This window comes from Sceloporus occidentalis, unplaced genomic scaffold, assembly GCF_023333645.1.
Source record: "Sceloporus occidentalis isolate IW3139 unplaced genomic scaffold, rSceOcc1.0.p SCAF_1, whole genome shotgun sequence".
Lineage (NCBI taxonomy): Eukaryota > Metazoa > Chordata > Lepidosauria > Squamata > Phrynosomatidae > Sceloporus > Sceloporus occidentalis.
The window spans coordinates 120,204,882-120,225,236 of record NW_028316981.1 but is presented as its reverse complement, the minus strand read 5'-3'; the positions used below and the strand labels follow the sequence as shown (position 1 = coordinate 120,225,236).

Sequence of the window (20,355 nt, the reverse complement as noted above, 5' to 3'; positions counted from 1 at the left end):
CCACTAGGCAAGGAAGTCACACACTCTCAGCCTCAAGGAAAGGCTGGCAAAGGCAAACTCTCTGAACAAACCAAGAAGACCCACTAGGCAAGGAAGTCACACACTCTCAGCCTCAAGGAAAGGCTGGCAAAGGCAAACTCTCTGAAAAAACCAAGAAGACCCACTAGGCAAGGAAGTCACACACTCTCAGCCTCAAGGAAAGGCTGGCAAAGGCAAACTCTCTGAACAAACCAAGAAGACCCACTAGGCAAGGAAGTCACACACTCTCAGCCTCAAGGAAAGGCTGGCAAAGGCAAACTCTCTGAACAAACCAAGAAGACCCACTAGGCAAGGAAGTCACACACTCTCAGCCTCAAGGAAAGACTGACAAAGGCAAACACTCTGAACAAACCAAGAAGACCCACTAGGCAAGGAAGTCACACACTCTCAGCCTCAAGGAAAGGCTGTTTTGAAATTCCTCCTGGGCAGAAATGTAGGACATGTCCTGGATAAAGGATGATGTCTGGACACCCTGATAAAATGGAGGATGTTTTGACATTGCTCCTGGGCTGAAATGTGTGCCGTATCCTGGATAAAGGAGGACGTGTGTTATCCTACCAAAAATGGAAGACATTTTTACATTCATCCAGGCCAGAAGGTTGAAACATAGGACACATCCTATAAAAGGAGGACATCTGCTCATCTTACAAAAAATGAGGACTTTTGAAATTCCTTCTAGGCAGAAGTCTGAAATGTGTCCTATAGCCATGAGCAAGAAAAGAGCCAAGCCTTGATATCTGGACCCCAGAACACACTCCAACTCCCAGAATTCCATAGCAATGAGCCAGAAAGGAGCCAAGCCTTGATATCTGGACCCCAGAACACACTCCAACTCCCAGAATTCCATAGCAATGAGCCAGAAAGGAGCCAAGCCTTGATATCTGGACCCCAGAACATACTCTAACTCCCAGAATTCCATAGCAATGAGCCAGAAAGGAGCCAAGCCTTGATATCTGGACCCCAGAACATACTCTAACTCCCAGAATTCCATAGCAATGAGCCAGAAAGGAGACAACCCTTGATATCTGGATCCCAGAACATACTCCCAGAATTCCATAGCAATGAGCCAGAAAGGAGCCAAGCCTTGATATCTGGACCCCAGAACATACTCTAACTCCCAGAATTCCATAGCAATGAGCCAGAATAGAGCCAAGCCTCAATATCTGGACCACAGAACATACTCCCAGAATTCCATAGCCATGAGCCACAAAAGAGTTAAGTCGCTGCCAAACCTGGTTATTGCTTGAATGTGGATGCAGCTTGATGCAGCCTCTTGTCCCTCCCTCTCCTCCAGGGCCTTTTGGCTCCTCCCCCTCAGGCCCCGCAAAAAGTTTAGGGGCAGCACTTGCGCTCCTCCTGGCTTTGCCAGGGCCGGGAGAAGAGGAAAGGGGGCTTGTTGGAGCGCGCGTGTGCACGCGCACAGCCCCCCCAAAAACGCCAGGGAGAGTGCCACTTCTGCTCCTCCTGAAGCCTAGAGGAGAGCAAGACTGGCGCTCTCCGTCCCCAGCGTTTCTTTGGGGATGTGCGCATGCACACGCGCGCTCCAACAAGCACCCTTTCCTCTCCTCCCGCCCCTGCTCCAACAAGGGCCCTTTTCTCTCCTGGAAGGGGGGGGTCCGGACCCCTGAAACCTCCCCCTTAACTACGTCCCTGCCGTGGTTTTAATGGAGGGGAGGGGGGAGGAAGGAGCTTGAACGTCCCCAGGGCCTGATAGGGGGGGTCCCGACCCCCCAAACCCCCCCCCCGGCTACGTCCTTGATCCTATACTGGATAAACACTATCATTTTGTTTTGCCTGCAGATCAGCCGTTAAAGGAACAAGTGTCCTGTTGGAAAAACAGCTAGCTGCCCTAGCAGAGAAGGTAGACTTTGCAGGACAAGATGGTCTGAAAATTGAAATAATAAATTTCTAAATTTTATGGCATCTTCCTTAATTTTCCTGCACAACTATTTTGGCAAGAAGAATTCTGCTTCTTTTTTACCAGTGCTCTGAGAAGCTCAGTGCACAATAGAAAAATCTCTAAGAAATCAATGCAAGGAATGGATTCCAGCAAACTGACATGAGAAATTAAGTTTCAGATGGCTATATATACTTATACAGCTAGCCCATTAGTACCAGTACATCACCTTACAGTCAAACAGTTTATTTGGAAGTCAAGACTGTACTAGCTAGGAATGGGCTCTAATTGGAACTCTGTAGAAGGAAAAATGCTACAAGATGGAATCAGGTCACCACCATCTGGTATGTATGAAAGGTCCACACAGAGTCCACTTGCTGAAGGCATAGACTCCAGCCACTAAAGCCATATTGAAAATACTCAACAAAAGAATCACCACCTCCTCTTACCTGGAAGTAAAGCCCCAGAACTCAGTGGAGCACACTTCCAATTAAATATAGTTGTAATGAGGCTGCCTCATTTCTTTGGTGTTTCTCACTGAAATACCAAACTGGGAGCAATCTAGTTAAAAGAACAGGAGATGTCCCAAAATGTCCATGTGTGTCATTATGAAGGAAAAGAATCCTTACATTAACTAAAACTTGTGAATTAAACTTTGACTCTATCTTTATGAACAATGTTTTATTTGGGATTTTCCTCTTGATTGATTCATTCTGAACTATTCTCTCTCAAAGAATTTTCTGTAGTTCCATCTATTAAAATAGATACAGAGCATCATCTAAAGAGCAAAAATATTTTTTGTGCAAATCTAGGATTTGTCACCTCCTTAGATAGCTCTTTGATAAATGGGCAAAAATGAGAAGCCAAACCTGGGACACAGCAGGGTTTGCCCTTCAGCTGTGGAAAGAGGCTGCAAGGTCAGGATCTATTAGAACACATATACAGGTGGAGTACAGACCTAAATTTCCAAATAGGGATATAAACCCTTAAGGTGGAGATTCATTTTACCAGATTCCTCATTATATTGATAGAGGAACCTCTATAACCTCCTCCAAAGTGATTCCAGTGGTTCATATAATGGAATAGTTGGTACAGCTTCAGTCGTTTATCAAACCCTGCTACTTTGGGGATTTTACTGTGGTAAGCAGAGTAAAATGAACCAGTGAACCCACCAAACATCCCAGCAATTGCTAATTCATACTCAGAGTGGCCATAGAAAGACGCAGGGTCAAAGATAACTGGCCCGGAGTCATCTTCAGCTACATTTCCTCCCCATAAATCTCCATGTAGAAGAGCAGGAATTATCTCCATATCACCAAACAAACTGGGAATCTTGAGCTGAGGAAGAAAAGAAGAGTTAACAAACAGAAAGACAAAGAAAAGAATTCCAATTGGCAGCTTTAAGGAGTAGATGCCAACTAATAGCCCAATCTTATACTAAGAGACATGCTTGATTTCAATAGCTCTAAGCACCCTAAAGGCACCAAATCATGTTTGATTTTGGAAGCTAAGCAGCCTCTGATTAGTACTTGGATAGAAGACCACCAATAAATCCCAGATGTATTTTCAGAGGAAGGAACTGGCAAAACCACCTCTCATTATTCCTTGCCAATGAAATTAATGGGGTAGTCATAAATTGACAGGTGATTGTAAGTCATATGATAAGCACATATAACTGCATAGGATCAAGAGGAAAGTCACATAGAAATTAGCAGGCACGTTTTCTTAAAAGAAAGAAAATTTGCCAGAAACATTTTAGCATTTAAATCAAGAGTGGGAATCTGGAACTCTCCAGATGTTAGTGACCAACCACTTAGTTATTTAACTGCTATGTCCATGGTCTTTCACCTCTGGCCAAGCTAGGTAGACTTCATGGGACGAGAGTCCAGCAACACTCAGAGGGCTACATTTTTGAAAGCCCTGATTTAAATAATACATTTCAGATTGGATCAATATTGCTTTTATTTATATAATATTATCACTACAAATGCAACAGTTATTATGTATTCAGCTGATGGCTTCATATTTTATTATACTTTTCCTTAGAAATTTGTACTTCACCCTGGAAAGGCTATTATGCCCTGAAAGGTAATGGTTATTATTTATTTTTTACTAATAAATAGCTAAATAAAATTTCACTGATATTTGAATAGAATTTTTTTTTAAATCAGGCAAAACGTGCTGTGTTAAAAGTGTTAAATAACAATTTAAAGGCACATTAACAGGCTGATAAAATAGCGCTCACTACAGATGTATGCTGGGCTGTTACAAGTTCTGCTTGACCCATCTTTGCTCACATCAGAATCATTCCTCTTCAAAGAGAAGAGTAATGTTAGCACTCCTGCAGAGAGATTTCTCTACTCTTCAGTGTTCTGAGAAAGAACTGGCAAATGTAATATCGGAGCCATTGGCAATAATCTTTGAAAACTCCTGGAAAACAGGAGAAATCCCAGCAGACTGGAGGAGGGCAAATGTTGTCCCCATCTTCAAAAAGGGAAAAAAAGAGGAACCCAACAATTATCGTCCAGTTAGTCTGACATCTATACCAGGAAAGATTCTAGAGCAGATAATTAAACAAAGAGTCTGTGAACATCTACATGGCAATTCCATAATCACAAAAACTCAACATGGGTTTCAGAGAAAGAAGTCATGCCAGACAAATCTAATCTCTTTCTTTGATAAAATTACCAGCTTGGTAGATGAAGGGAATGCTGTGGATATAGTATATCTTGATTTCAGTAAGGCCTTTGACAAGGTTTCCCATGACATTCTTGCAAACAAGCTTGTAAAATGTGGGCTAGACAAAGCAACTGTTACATGGATTTGTAACTGGTTGACCGGCCGAACGCAAAGGGTGCTCAACAATGGCTCCTTTTCATCCTGGAGAGAAGTGACCAGTGGGGTCCCACAGGGCTCTGTCCTGGGCCCAGTGCTATTCAACATCTTTATCAATGACCTGGATGACAGAATTGGGAGCATACTTATCAAATTTGCAGATGACACCAATTAGGAGGAATAGCTAATACTCCAGAGGACAGGATCAAACTTCAAAATGACCTGAATAGACTAGAAAGCTGGGCCACAGCTAACAAAATGAAATTCAACACAAAGAAATGTAAGGTATTGCACTTAGGGCGGAAAAATAAAATGCACAAATATAGGATTGGAGACACCTGGCTGAATGAAACTACGTGTGAAAGGGATCTAGGAGTCCAAGTAGACCACAAGTTGAACATGAGTCAACAGTGCGATGTGGCAGCTAACAAGGCCAATGCGATTTTAGGCTGCATCAATAGAAGTATAGTGTCTAGATCCAGGGAAGTAATAGTGCCACTCTATTCTGCTTTGGTCAGGCCCCACCTGGAATATTGTGTCCAGTTCTGGGCGCCACAATTCAGAAAGGACATTGAGAAACTGGAGCGTGTCCAAAGGAGGGCGACTAAAATGGTGAAGGGCCTGGAAACCATGCCCTATCAGGAATGACTTAGGTAGCTAGGGATGTTTAGCCTGGAGAAGAGAAGGTTAAGAGGTGATGTGATAGCCCTGTTTAAATATTTGAAGGGATGTCACGTTGAGGAGGGAGCAAGCTTGTTTTCTGCTGCTCCAGAGAACAGGACCCGGAACAATGGATGGAAGCTACAGGAAAAGAGATTCCACCTCAACATTAGGAGGAACTTCCTGACAGTAAGGGCTGTTCGACAGTGGAACGCACTCCCTCGGAGGGTGATAGAGTCTCCTTCCTTGGAGGTCTTTAAACAGAGGCTGGATGGCCATCTGTCAGGGATGCTTTGATTTGGATTTCCTGCATGGCAGGGGGTTGGACTGGATGGCCCTAGTGGTCTCTTCCAACTCTACGATTCTATGATTTTATGATTCTATGAAATAAATAAAATTTTCTGGATGCTTCATGATGATGTTTTTTATTACACAACTGTAGTGCTTCTAGCACAGAACTTTATGGATGGTCTAATGTAGTTTTATTCCCAAATGAAATATTATTTCCCTCCAAGAAACTATGGAATTATACTCTTGTACTATACTGAAGTACTCTTTTATCAATATTGCACACAAAACTTCAGTCCCCTGGAGTCTCCAAAGACCATCTTAACATTTGTTAACATAAGGAGACCCAAACAGGCAAGTTAATTCTTATTTATCTGACTTTCTGATACCTATCAGGCATAATAAATTAGAACACAAAACTGAACTATTTGCAAAGTAATTTCTTTGCTTAAAATTAAAATAGGAGGACTTGTAATTTTCCAGCCTAAGGAAGTTGGTTCACTAAGAGCTTCATGCAGCCAATAAAAGCAGAATGAGAATTCTGTACTTGTTTGAAAATAATCAGCAATTTTAGAGATTTAAGGATGCCTTCTACAGATATAAAAGAATATTACTACCTGAAGCTGGGCCCAAAGCTCTTTTGCCTCCCTGTCGCCTGAATTCTTCTCAATCATGTCCATCTGAGGCTGAATTCGCTGCCTTGCATAGAAAGTCACCCAGTCTTGTTGCCATTCATTCACCTGCAGACAGGAAACCAATGGTTAAGAATAGTTAAGTCATACTGTTTGTACTTATGCTCATCTAGTCCTATTGATGTCTATGATAGTAAAAGTGGTTTATTGGTCAGAGAAGTGGATTGTGAAGGCTATCATGGATTAAACAAAGGGTAAGGATACGCTGCAATGTGATGTGTGTTATAACTTCTTTTCTCATATTGTTTATGGGTACTGTGATATTATATAGTAAGTATAGTTAGGGGAGTGTATCAAGACTGAACAATAGAGCAGAAATGTTGTGCAGTATGGTAGTTATAGATGAATGTTGTTTAGTGGCGAGACAAAGAGTAGGTGTTATTAGAATGATATGGCAAGAGTGACAAATGGAATTAGGTTTGGATGAGGTTTGTCAGAGAGCAAGTAGGTCTGCTCTGAAAGCAGAAATAGACTGTGAGAGATTATGTGTTAAGAGTAATTTATTAATGGCATTAAAATAAAAGGAAGTTGCAATTACAAGTATTTATGTGCTGGCAAGTAAAGAGTGAAATGTTTTCTGTATCTCATCTTAAACTATATTTATTATTATTGTTATTATTTATATCTTGCATTTCCCCCACAACTGGGATTCATTATACTAACCACACGTACTGCCAGGTCACTATACCCAGGCCTCATTCCTGCTACTTAAAAGCTCTGAATCCTGATGTGAGTTATATGGCCCTAGTTCCCACTGGAACTCGAATCTGATCCTCATTTGATTGATTCCAGTGGGAAAAACCCACGGTAAACCCCAAAAGCCCGGGGTAAATAAGAAGCAGTTTTTCAGAGGTTCTTTTGCTAAAAATCGATCCTAACCTGCCTGCAGTAAATGGGAATGCCAGATTAGGATCATTTCTTTGAGAGGGGAGGGGCAAATGGCAGAGGGGTGTGTATCATCCCTCCCCAGAGATGTCACACACACACACACACACACACACACACACACACACACAGTGCCTCCTTATACTTCCTTTTTTAAAAAACAAAACAAAATAAAACTAATCGCAAAATTGATAGATTGGCAAAGCATCTATTTTCAGAGACAACTAGCTGCTAAGCCACTCTACGGTTTTTGCGAGTAGTTTTGCTTTAAAAAAAATAGTCTCCCACATCATCCTCATCCTCCTCACATCAGGCCCCAAGCCCCCCATCATCATCTTCCTCCTCCTGCCTGCTGCTTCATCCTCCTCCTCGCACCCCCCCCCCTTTTCCTCCCCAGCCAGAGCCTTCATCCCCCTCTTCCTTTTGCTGCCTGGTCACAGACCCTTCCTCCTTCTTCATCCTCCTCCTCCTCCAGGCTCTCTTCCCAGGTATCCGCGCTCCCACCACCCAGCCTTGCCTCCGTCCTCCTCCTCAGCGGGGCCTCAGATGGGAAAGGGATGAAGGGAGAGACCAGAGAGTCGGTGGCAGCCTGTGGAGTTTATCACATGGGAGGAATTTCTCTTAATTTCGAATGAAAAAAAAGTGGGGCCAGAATGCATTCACATGAATTCGCTAGTTCAGCGAATTTATGTGAATTTGAATTGCATTCGAACTGACTTCCCATTGCCCAAAAATAGCTTGTCATTGCCAAAAATTGCGTGTGATCACCTCTCACGCAATAACGTGAAACCCCATTATTGCATTCGGACTGACTTCCCATTGCCCGAAATTGCGTGTGGGAGTCTACCATGCAATAATGTTAAATCCCATGATTGCATTCAGATTGCCATTGGATTATACTTCCAATTTCTCTTGTCTGATAAACTCCACTGTCTCTGCCCTCCAGGAGTCCCTTTCACCCCCTGCCATGCTTGCATCGGGTGATCCAAGCATGGTAAAGATCCAGAGAGGACCCCTGGGGGTCCCCCTCACCCCCTGCCATGCTTGGATCCAGGCATCCAAGCATGGCAAGGGTCCGGAAGTGGCGCTCTGTGTCTGGGGGGGGGAGGGAGGGAGAGTGAGACCGGGGGCCTGGTGCGAATGGGAGGAAGAGGAAGAAGGAGACAAGAGGAGGAGGATGGCAACAGAGCAAGGTGGGGGGACACATTTTGTAAAAAAAATGTATAATGGCAAAATCGCTGGATCGGAAAAGGAACTACTTGCAAGTAGTTGCTTTGCCAATCTATTGATTTTGTGATTGATATTATATTTTTAAAAAATCAAAAAGGCAGCACTGGGGGGGTGACACCTCTGTGACGTCTTATGAGTGACACATGAGCAGTGCAGTGCAAATGAGAACAACAATCGTATCAAAAATCACCGCTTGCACTGAAGTAAGGAAAAAATCCCCTTTATAGTGGGAACAAGGAACCTTTTACCAAAGCGGAGCAAAACTGAGCAAAGGACCTTTTAGGACCTTTTAGAACCAACTTAAACTGCAAGTGGGAATGCCGCCCCCCTCCCCCCCCCCCAGTGCTATGACCTCTCATAAAAAAATAGCAGCTTTATAGAGAACATACAGGAAGTGGGTTCAGTGGAAATTTTAGTGCCTTAGGAAGTATTGTGCGGATTTGAGTTCAAATCACGTTACTACAGTGGAATTGTTTCTGCAATTTTTATAGAAGAGCTTTAAAAAATTCTTTCTAAATGATTGCACTCTAAATAAGTATAAAACAGCAATATGCACTTCTTGTTTGATTCACAACAGGCCCACCAGCAGTGGTGAAACTGTGCTGATTCAGTTTAGCAATAGTAATAGCAAGTACATTTCTATACCACTTATCAGTGCACTTGAGCACTCCCTAAGCGGTTAAAAAGCGTAAGCTAATTGCCCACAACAATCTGGGTATTTATTTTAGCGATCTCGAAAGGATGGAGATGCATGTATGCACACACACAGACTCAGACCTCCACTAATGGCTGCTTTCTAAACTCAATCTGATTCACTTTTTACTTTAGCTGGGTCAGTGGATTACTCTGCTGTAACTAAAAGAGCACCTAAAGCTTGACTGCTTAGTTTGAAGGGTCAGTTCAGTAACACTTGCTAAGGGTATTCATTTCATAGAAAATCCTGGCAGAGTAACAATGAATGTTGATTTTCAACTTTTCTTAATCAGCTATTTCTAGCAGCATTCCACAGTTATTTTCACAGCAGGGAAAGGATTAAGATGGCAGTACCAAAAGATAAACCTACCAAAAGGTAAACCTGGATTCCCTATGCCTACCTACTCGAAAAGGTAAAGCACTCCCTATAAAACAGTCATTCAAATATTCTTAATCTAAAGCATCAGGAAAATCTAACAAAATTAATATATCTTCATATCTTTTTCAGCATAAAGAGTCATTGTTTCAGAAAACAAGTGTGTACACATTACCTGTGGAAGATAACCGCAACAAGTGACTGTGTGAAAACCAAACTTTTCTACAAACTTGGCATCTGTATGTTCTTCACTCTTACCTTAAATTAAGGGAGGGAGAGAAAGAGAGAGGGAGAAGTAAATGTTGTAAGTACATTAAAAATAAAAACATTATGTTAACATAGTAAAATCTCAGTCTTAACTATAATTGTTAAGTCGCTATCAGATAGAAAACATTATAGAAATAGGTATGGTGCAGACTTTTTCATTAAATGTTCAAAATGCATGTTTTTATACCAGCCTTCTGTGTTTTCAGTAATTTTATACAACTAAGGAGTGAAACAGACGGGCAGAAGGCAAAAACAGATTGGGGCCACAGCAAATACATGGCACGGCCCCAACCTGCATTGAAGCCGGCTGAAAAAGGAGCGGCAAAGATCCTTTCCTTTTTTGGCCAGAGAAAAGGCGGCTTATCCTGCCCCACTGTGACCCCATGCCGGCTTCAAGCTGCTCCAGCAGCATGCAGCATATAAACGCCTTCCAGGCAGCTTCAGGGCAACGTGGGAGCATGTGGCATTTAAACACCCCAAGCCATCTGTTCCAACCCTAGGATTCTCAGAAGTATGAAATTTCTACATTCTGAAAACAGAATGATGAACCAAGTGGACCTTTGAACTGATCCAGCCAGCAACTCTTATCAATCTTATGAATACAAAGCTATAAAATAAAAGCATTTGCAGACAACGTTGTGGTCTTCTTAGAAGACCCACTTAACAACAACATTGAAGAGCTAATTAGAATATTACAAGATTTACAAGAATATTACAAGATTTTGGGGAAGTAACTGGACTCAAAGTGAATATAGAGAAAACTGCTGATTACTAAAAATATGATAAAAAAAGAAGAGAAAGAACTGAAACTGAAATCATATACTGTATAATACTAACTATTAGTATTATATATGATTACAACAGCTAGGGTGCTGTATGCACAAAAGTGGAAAACAATACAAATCCTGACATTAGAAGAATGGATGAGGAAATTATTGGATATGAGAGAGGCTGATAGACTGTCCAAAAGTTTGAAAGGAGAAAAGGAAGATAACAAGAAGGAAGAAAAAGAATGGGACCTAGTTATTGAATATTGGGAAAAGAATATAGAGAAAAGTCAATGAATAAATCAAGTAATGACATAAGAAAAAGAAAAGGCTAATAAGAAAAGAAGATTTAGTATGAGTGTAAATATAGGTGGGGAAAAAGATAATATATGTAATATGTAAGTAGTAGATAGCATAAATGTTTATAGGTATATATGTGTGTCTATAGGTAGATCTAGGGGTGTGCGCTATATGTATGTATATGAGTTTGTAGATATGTACGTATATATGTTTGTCTGTTTTATATAATAAAAATTAAAAAAAGAATACTCTTCCAAACAAAATGTGCAAAGAAATTCGAAATTATACTCCTTTATTATATAAACACAGTGAAGACAGTGAAAAAAGGCTACAAACTTACATTCAGATTGTTTGTCAGTCTTCCCCAACCTAGTGCCCTCTGGATGTTTTGGACTGCCACTAAGAAACACTGGCCTAAAGTTCTGGAGGGCACCAGGCTAGAAAAGTATGCTCTACTCATGAGAGATCTTTTGTTAAATAAATACTCGCAAAGTGAACAGAACCTCTGTATAGATGGCAATTACATAGCTTAATTCATTCTGAATAATGTGTAGCACAGCCTCCCCCAACCTGGTGTGCACAATGTTTTGGACCATAGACCCATCAACAATAATTAACAAGGCAAGTAATACAATGCAAAACATCTAGACAGCATCAGGTTAGGGAAAGCAGTATGGTAGACAGTGTGAGTCCAAAAACCAGTGTGAATATGGCTTTTTAGTTACCATGACCCATATGCAACAAAGAAATTAAAAGTTTAATACCTATATTTAAAAGGTTATTCTTACTGCGTATAATATCTTGTTGATACTTGCATTACCTTACTTTGTATGTAATGGAGTGTTCTAGTGATTTTGTTATGGAGTTAAAAGCAACAATCAGAACCTTGAAAAACTCCGTTTTACAATTACAGCCTTAAATTAATGAAATTTAACAAGTCACAGACAGTTAAAACACTTTACCAACAGTGTTTGCATCTTTTTTCATTTTCTCCCCAAGTTTCTGATTATAAAGGTGGAGATCAGCCAGCTGTGATCCCAGTTGTTCTGAATGCCTAAGAAAACAAAATATGTTACTTTTAGTCATAAGCAGCCAAGACATGGCTATTTCACCAAACATTTGTTTCATGATTACAGTACATATGCACTGCAGAAATAATCCAGGTTGCCACCATTTTAACTGCCTTGGCTCCATGCTATGGAATTCTGGGTACTGTAGTCTGTCATGGCACCAGACCTGTCTGACAGAGAAGGCTAAATATCTCACAAAACAACAATTCCACAGCATTCAGCCATGGAAGTTAAAGTGATGGCAACCTGGATTATTTCTGCAGTGCGGATGGATCCTATGTTAAATTGACTGATGTATTTGTCTTCTTCTGTTGATTTTATTTTCGCCAAAATATTCTGTGGATCTGTATCCTCCTGTGATTGTATTCTTATTTCTTTTAAACACTTAAATATTTTATTAATGTATTATAATGTGGACAAAATATTTGGATGAAAATATTATAACCTGAATTAATTGTTAAGTGCTCAAGCAAGGAGTTCCTTATATATGGAGACTGTTGTTGTGGCCTTCAGGTCATTCTGACTTATGGCAACCCTAAAGCTATCACAGAGTTTTCCTGGTAAAATTTGTTTAGATGGAATTTGCTCTTGCCTTTCTTTGAAGCTGAGAGAGTGTCATTTGCCCAAGGTCACCCAGTGGGTTTCCATGGCTGAGTAGCAATTCAAACCCTGGTCTCTTAGTATCCCAGTTTATCTGTTTATTTCTTTACCCAGAATATTCCAGGCTGCCACCAGGCTATTGTGGCCCTAAATTTCCCCTTAATCTCTCACCCTTAGCTGGTGCATATTTTCAGCAGATGGCTAGTGGCCTTCCCGTGTGGTCCCTGCAAGCCAGCCAGCACTGCCACTGCAGGCACAAGTCACTGTGCAATAAGAACAAAGCTCCCAGCTTTGTTATCAATGCTGGGTGACACATTCTGACCTCAGAGTGACTTGCATCCACAGAATGACTCAGCAGGGACACCTGCAGGGAAGGGAACCTCATTTTGCTCTGGGTTTTCTGGAGAACTCAAAGTAAAAGATATGTTTAATGTGGAACAAGGGGTGAAAACAGCCCTGACCCAATTCAGGGTTTTGGAGCTGCGTAATGTAAACAGTGTTCTGTGCAATCGTGCTAGTCATACAGAGTAGTCTGACAACACTGGCTCTTTGGCTTAGTAACCGAGATGAGCAACGGTCCCTATGGTCGGACATGACTTGACAACCTTCTCAATGGGGAATACCTTTACCCTTCTATTGTAAACAGCACACAGCTGGAGGGAATTATTATTAATGTGGACAAGTCCCTAGTCCAACAGTCAAACCACGACATGTGCTGGCTCAAATAGAGATTATCTACAGCTATTTTGCTCTTGTATTCCCTGTTAGCAAGTATGGATCTGAGAGCTGGGTACTTAAGAAAGGGAATAGGAAGAAAATCAACTCATTTGAGATGTGGTGTTGGATTAGCATGCTAAGGATTCTGGTGACAACCAAAAAGACAAACAAATGGGTCCTAGAACAAATCAAGTTGGAAATCTCCCTGGAAGCCAAGATAATTAAACTGAGATTTTCGTACTTTGGCCACATCATGAGAAGGCACAATTCATTGGAAAAAAACAATAATGCCTAGAAAGATGGAGGGAAATAGAAAGAGAGGAAGGTAGTATGCTAGATAGATGGACTCTATTAAAGAGGTTACGGGTATGGATTGAGAGGACCTAAGCAGAACAGTGGAGGGGAGGGAATCTTGGAGATGTCTCATCCACAGGGCCACCATGAGTCAAGATCAACTTGAGGACAGCTAACAACAATAACAACAAATCTTGCTCTTAGAAAGAGATTATCAACAGATATTTTGCTATTAGAAAAATATTTTTTTTCATTTATATCCTTCCCTTCTGGGATTTAAGATATCTCACTAAAGCAAATGCATTAAACTGCAAATGCAAATAAAACCAGGGTTGTTTAGTACAGTGCACCCTTGCCTTACATGTGGGATCCGTTCCGGACTCCCCTGCGTAAGGCAAATCCAGTGTATGATGAAGCCCCATTCATTTGAATCGGGTGCATCCTCAGGCCCCATTTGCCGTATTAGGGCTCACCATCCGCATAACCTCAAATCTGCATATGACAAGCCCATGTACAATGTGGGAGCGCTGTATCTTATCTCAGACCAACGCTGAATCATTTAGAGTACATGGTGACATGTAGATTTCAACTCAGGTTGAGCTACAAGGACAATAAATGTAATTTTAAAAATAAAAAGTAGGATCCCTTGCATTGTATTTGGAAGGCTACATAAAAATACTTAATGGGGCAATACACTACCCAACTCCAATTTGCATAACTGAATAAGTTACTTAGAATTAATTTGTTTTTAGAAGGAATAAATAGTACTGATATTTGTCTTTAAGTAGGCAACTAAATTATAGTAAGAAGTTAAAATTACCTGTTCAAACCTCTCATATCCAAATGCTCCATCACAAACAGAGCACCACCCTCTGGCAGATCAATAACTTTCATAGGTTTTGGAACTTTCACAGTGTGTGTTTGCAAGATGGCAGTTAAACTTGCCATTTCACCATCAAACATTCTTCGCGCCTTTCAGATAAAAAGGAAATACTTTTATAAGCATTTTAAAATGTAAGACTTGCCCCTTGCTCCATTAACACAGGCTGTTGACACAAGCATGAGAAATTAAACAAGTAATATATACCACAAATTTTACATGTTTCCAAGCAATACATAATAGTCAATGGCACACCCATAAACATAACTGCACATTTTTATACTTTACACGAACTGGTACTCCAGTTGAACTGCAAAAGGCATGATAGCCCAAAGGTGAAACAAGGGCAAGCTGTAGCTCTCTTTAACACTCACACTGACTGCATGGAACCTAATTACTCAGACATCTGAGTGAACCACACTGCAACTGTTTCCATTAGGCCTAGACCATAGGAATGACATAAACTGTACTATTTGTCATAGCATTTATAAATTCTTAGAGTTACCAGTAATTTTTATGTAGAGAGATCTTGTACCACCTTTGAGGCTAACTGAAAGAAATAATTTGGCAGCATGAGCTTTCCTAGACTTAAGTCAGTCTAGGAAAGTTCATGCTGCCAACTTCTTTCTTTCAGTTAGTCTCAAAGATGCTACAAGATCTCTCTACATACTAATTCTACAGACTAACACAGCTATATCTTTGAATTCTACCAGTAATTTTTACAGCATTATTAAAATGTTGGCAACTTTTGCCACCGGGTTAAACCAATAGTGGTCTGCATTATTCTGGACTACTTCTTTCAGCAGAGATGATACCATCTCAAAATAACATTATACCACATATCCCGCTGTGCACATAGGTTTTCCCTTCTGGATCCTTGCATCTAGGAAGATCCATGGCTGCACATAGTATTCCGAGTGGAAATATACATACTAAGCCCATCAGCTGTTTGTGCTGGTGACAGAACTGAGCCTTTCCCTCCAATTTCAAGAATTGGTCACGGTTCACAGTCATCCACTGAAGTCCACGATAATAGCAACCATATTTTTTTATTGATGTTTATGTACACAGCAGTGGTTAGAGAGTCTGATCCAAACATTTGAAAGGCGGTAGAAGAGAAAACAAATTGAACCTTACCCCTCCCCTTCCACTATCCTTATCCCTGCAGGCATCTTTCTCCCCCAGCCCAGCTTATTTTTAGTATCAGAAGAACAATGGTGGGAAAGTGCCTTAAATACAGGACCAAATTAAATAGGGCAGTGGGAGGTTTCGACTCTCCACTCTCTTCAGTTACATTCCTATTTGGATGTAAAAATACCACCACTATTCCCCTGTGTGAACTGGAAACCTTTTTGAACAACAAATATATTATTATTGTTGTTGTTATAACTGTTGTTGTTGTTAAAGACTGCATCTATACTTGTTTGTTATCGCTTTAACTGCCCTGGCTCAAGGCTATGGAATTCTGAGAGTTGTCCTTTTGTGAGATATTAAGCCTTCTCTGTCAGACCTCTGGTGCCACAAAAAACTACAAATCCCAGGATTCTATAGGAGGGAGCCTCAACAGTTAAAGGGTGTAAAACTGCATTAATTTTGCAGCGAAGCAGGAGTCTCAGTCCTTAGTTTATGGCTGAGTATGAATTTGAACTAATCAGTCCAAGGGCTGCTTTACACACACTAGTCGACAAGAATATACACACAGGTTGTTATTGTTGATTTTAACATAAACATGTGCCAATAAACCAAGGTCAATAAACAATTCCCCTCTAAACTTTCAAGGCATGTGTTCTTTTCTCACACATGTTATGTTTACAGGCAGGAACAAGTTAAATCAACCAGTAATAATACAGTAACCAAATACAGTAACCCTAACTGTCAGAGAGCCAGCATGGTGTAGCGGTTTAAGTGTTGGACTACAACTCTGGAACCAGGATTTGATTCCCAGCTGAGCCATGAAACCCACAGGTTGGACTGGTTGAGAGGAGCTGTAGTGGGAAAAACAATGATCTTGGGCAAGTCACACACTTTCAGCCTTAGGGGAAGGCAATGGCAAACCACCTCTGAACAAATCTTGCCAAAAAAAACCCCATGAGAGGGTTTAGGGTTGTGATAAGTCGGAAATGACTTGAAGACATACAACAACAAACCCCTAACTGTAAGAGACAGACAGTTTAATGTAGTTGTCTAAGCACAGATGTAAAGAGAGACAAGCTCTCAGCATGTATACAATGTCCCCCTCCCTGCCAAAAAAGCCCAATGCAACTGAGGCAAATATATTTTTATGACCACTTTAGGGACTCTTACAGAAAGGGGAACAATGCATAAACAGTACTGCAAAACATTAATTTTGCTTTTTAATCATGCTTTGTTAAATTTTAGGTATTTCCTATGTACACCTGAAGAAAACTATGAGAACATTTCTCAGGCAAAATACACGGGGCTACGGAGAAAATAAATCCTTTTTATACATTCTGCTACTTACTCCATCTCTCTTTTACTTTAAGTTCCATTGGGTGTTTTCAGTCCCTGGCTTTTTTTTCATAATTTCATTAGCTATCCTATTCACCAAATGTCTGCTTCTCTCACCAAATGGCAATTGCTGTAATTTTTAAAATAAAACAATTTTATATATTCCAAGAATCTGATTCTCTTTTACAGTGAAATAAATAAATCAAAGTAACCCTGCCAATAGTGGAAATAAGAAAGAGCCTTTGGAACCCAGAGAGGGAGAAAACGTAAGAGTGTATCCACACTGCAGAATTAAAGCAGCTTGACACCTACATAATTATGCTACATAATCTTGGGATTTGTAGTTTGGTGAGACACCACAGCGCTCTAACAGACCAGTCTGAGTGCCTCACCAAACTATAAATCCCATTATTCTGTAGGATGGAGTCATGGCTGTTAAATTAGTGCCAAACCTCTTTAATTCTGCAATGTGGATGCACCCATAAAACCAAAGGGGTCATGCCTAAATGTAAACATTTGTATCTCTGATGTTTCACCCATAGTAGGAGTTGTATTATCTGCCTTCTCAGCAATGAATCAGGAGTCAGCACGGAATAGTACACAACATAAAAGTGATGTCTGTCTGGTGATTTCATTTGTTCTTTTAGCTAATACTCCTCTTCCAATTGTTTTTTTTTTCTCATACTCTCCCTCTCTCTACCAATTTCTAAAATGAGAAGAGCAGCAATTCAAGAGAGTAAGGCTACTAAATCCTCTGATCAGGAAAGCCTTCTTACAAATCCCACATACTGAACTGTTAATTTCTCAGTCAGGGAAACTCTACCTGTGATCAAAGCCACTCTGGTTTACTATGTCACAAAAACAGAGCATTTGAAATGGACCCTAAGACCTTGGTTTAAATTAAATAAAACTGAAAGCTTGGCTCAAATTAATCCTTGACAAAATGTCTCGGAGGACACTTTCTCACAAATAGGAATTTCCAGCTGTGGAAGTGGTGAGGCCTGCGGGAAAGGCAAGAGATGCCTCTGTGGAAACACACCCCTGGGGCACCACAAGTCTTTGCTGTAGTTGTTGTTGGGTGCCTTCAACTCGTTTCTGACTTATGGCAACCTGAAGCCGACCGTATCATAATGATAATAATAATAAAATTTATTTCTATTTCCCGCCTTTCCCTGCAAATCGAGGCGGGATTACAGCAGTCAGCAAATTTCAACAATAAAAATGTATCAAATACATAGAATAAAAATATACATTACTATCAATACAATACAGCTGGTCGACTCTCTGTAAAAAACATACAATACTAACAGAGGTGAGATATTTTACAGCAGGTTTGGTGGGTAGGCTGGCTGGAAGAGATCTGTCTTCAGTGCTTTCTTGAAAGCATCTAGAGTGGTAATAAGACGGATCTCTTCATGGGGTTTTCTTGGCAAGTTTTGTTTTGAGGGGCTTTGCCACTGCCATCCTCTAAGCCTGAGAGAGTGTGACTTGCCCAGGATCACCCAGTGGATTTCCAGGGCTGAGCTGGGATTCGAACCCTGGTCTCCAGAGTCCTATTCGGCACTCACTATTTTGTTTTATTCTGCATAGTGTGTGTGTGTGTGTGTGTGTGTGTTTTATTATATTTTAATATTGTATTTTAGTATTTTATATTATTGGAATACAGTGGGCCCTTGTTATATGCTGGGGTTTGGTTCCAAGATCCCCCGTGGATAGCAAAATCCGTGGATGCTCAAGTCCCATTAAATATAATGGCATAGCAACATGGTGCCCCTTAGAAAAAGGGGAAAATCAAGGTTTGATATTTTACATTTATACATTTTTTATCATTTTCGAACCGTGGATGCTTGAATCCGTGTATAAAAAATCCATGTATAAGAAGGGCTGACTGTCGTTATAAATGGTCCGAAGCATATTACAGAAATAATCCAGTTTGAGACCGCTTCAGCTGTCCCAGCTCAATGCTAGGGAATTCTGGGAACTGTAGTTTTGTGAGACATTTAGCTTTCTCTGTCAGGTGCCACAGTAAACTACAATTCCCAGGATTCCCTAGCACTGAGCCAGGGCAGTTAAAGTGGGTCTAAAACTGGATTATTTCTGCAGTGTACTTTGGACCCAATGCTTCATTCTGTAACTGTAAAATAATCCAGTCTGAGACCACTCTTAACTGCCCTGGCTCAGTTTTAGAGGATCCTGGGAATTGGAGCTTATTGTGGCACCAGAGAACTCTCTGAGAGAGAAGGCTAAACGCCTCACAAAACTACATGGATGGTGCTATAGAAATAAACAACAACCACAACAACAATAATAATACACGTTTTAGAAAGCAAAGTCAGAAATATGTGGCCGGTCCTTTCTTCCTTCCCATCCCAAACCTTTCTGTTTCTATAGCTGCATCCGCACTGTAGAAATAATCCAGTTTGGCACTGCTTTAACCTTCCTGGCTGAGTGCTAGGGAATCCTGGGAACTGTAGTTTGCTGGGGCACCAGAGCTCTCTGACAGAGGCTGCATCCACACTGCAGAAATAACCCGGTTTAGCACCGCTTTAACTCTTTTCTGGCTCAAGGCTATGGAATTCTGGGAGTTGGAGTTCGTTGTGGGGCCCAGAGTGTGGATTTAGCGAAGGCTAAATGTCTCACAACGCTACAATTCACAGAGCCAGGACAGATGAAGCGTTGTCAAAGTGGATTATTTCTGCAGTGCGGATGCAGGCTAAGAAGAGAAAACAAAAGAGCCAGCCCCCCCCCCCCCAGTCCTTCCTGCCTTCCTTCCCGACCTCGGAGCGGGCGTTGCTTTTGACGTAGAGGCGGCCGTGGTCGGTGTGGAAGCTCTCGCCGTGGCTGATGCAGCCTCCCCCGGAGTGGCCCGCAGGACGCAGCACCGCAGTGCCAAGCTCCCGACGCAGAGCCGCCTCCATCCCCGGAGTAGGCCGCAGCACCGGGCTCTAGTTCCCCTCCCCGCCGGCGCCCTCACGCTCCCCCGGCCAAGTGGAAGACCCTCCTGGGTTGATTGTCGCACTACACTCTTCTAGTGCTGTTATTCCACTTTAACTGCTCTGGCTGCCTCCTGTTGCATTCTGGGATTTGTAGTCCAGCGAGGCCTAAGGCCTCTCTGGCTGAATATTCTCAATGCCCCCTCCTTAAACTCCAAATCCCACAATGCAACGTGAGGAGGCACCAGAGCAATTAAAGTGGAATAGCAACGTTTTAAGCGTGTACTGCAATACAGGATTAATGGCGTTTGACAGCGCTTTAACTGCCACACCTCCACGCTAGGGAATCCTGGGATTTGTAGTTTTGTGAGCTATTGAGCCTTCTCTGTCAGAGAGAGCTTGGGGACCACAACAGACTACGAATCCCAGGATTCCATAGCACAGAGCCCTGGCAGTTTAAGGG

General features: G+C 41.4%; 1 protein-coding gene across 1 annotated transcript; it reads right to left on the bottom strand.

Moving 5' to 3' along the window:
- Positions 1-1,686: 1,686 nt before the first annotated feature.
- On the bottom strand, positions 1,687-20,091 carry LOC149322046 (ketosamine-3-kinase-like). Its single transcript, XM_089533759.1, has 6 exons — positions 19,737-20,091; positions 14,431-14,582; positions 11,892-11,983; positions 9,771-9,853; positions 6,337-6,459; positions 1,687-3,274 (listed from the first exon to the last, which is right to left on the bottom strand). Exons 1-6 carry the CDS (start codon positions 19,875-19,877, stop codon positions 2,936-2,938), a joined length of 930 nt encoding a protein of 309 aa, XP_089389885.1. The 5' UTR covers positions 19,878-20,091; the 3' UTR covers positions 1,687-2,935.
- Between the last annotated feature and the right edge of the window lie 264 nt (positions 20,092-20,355).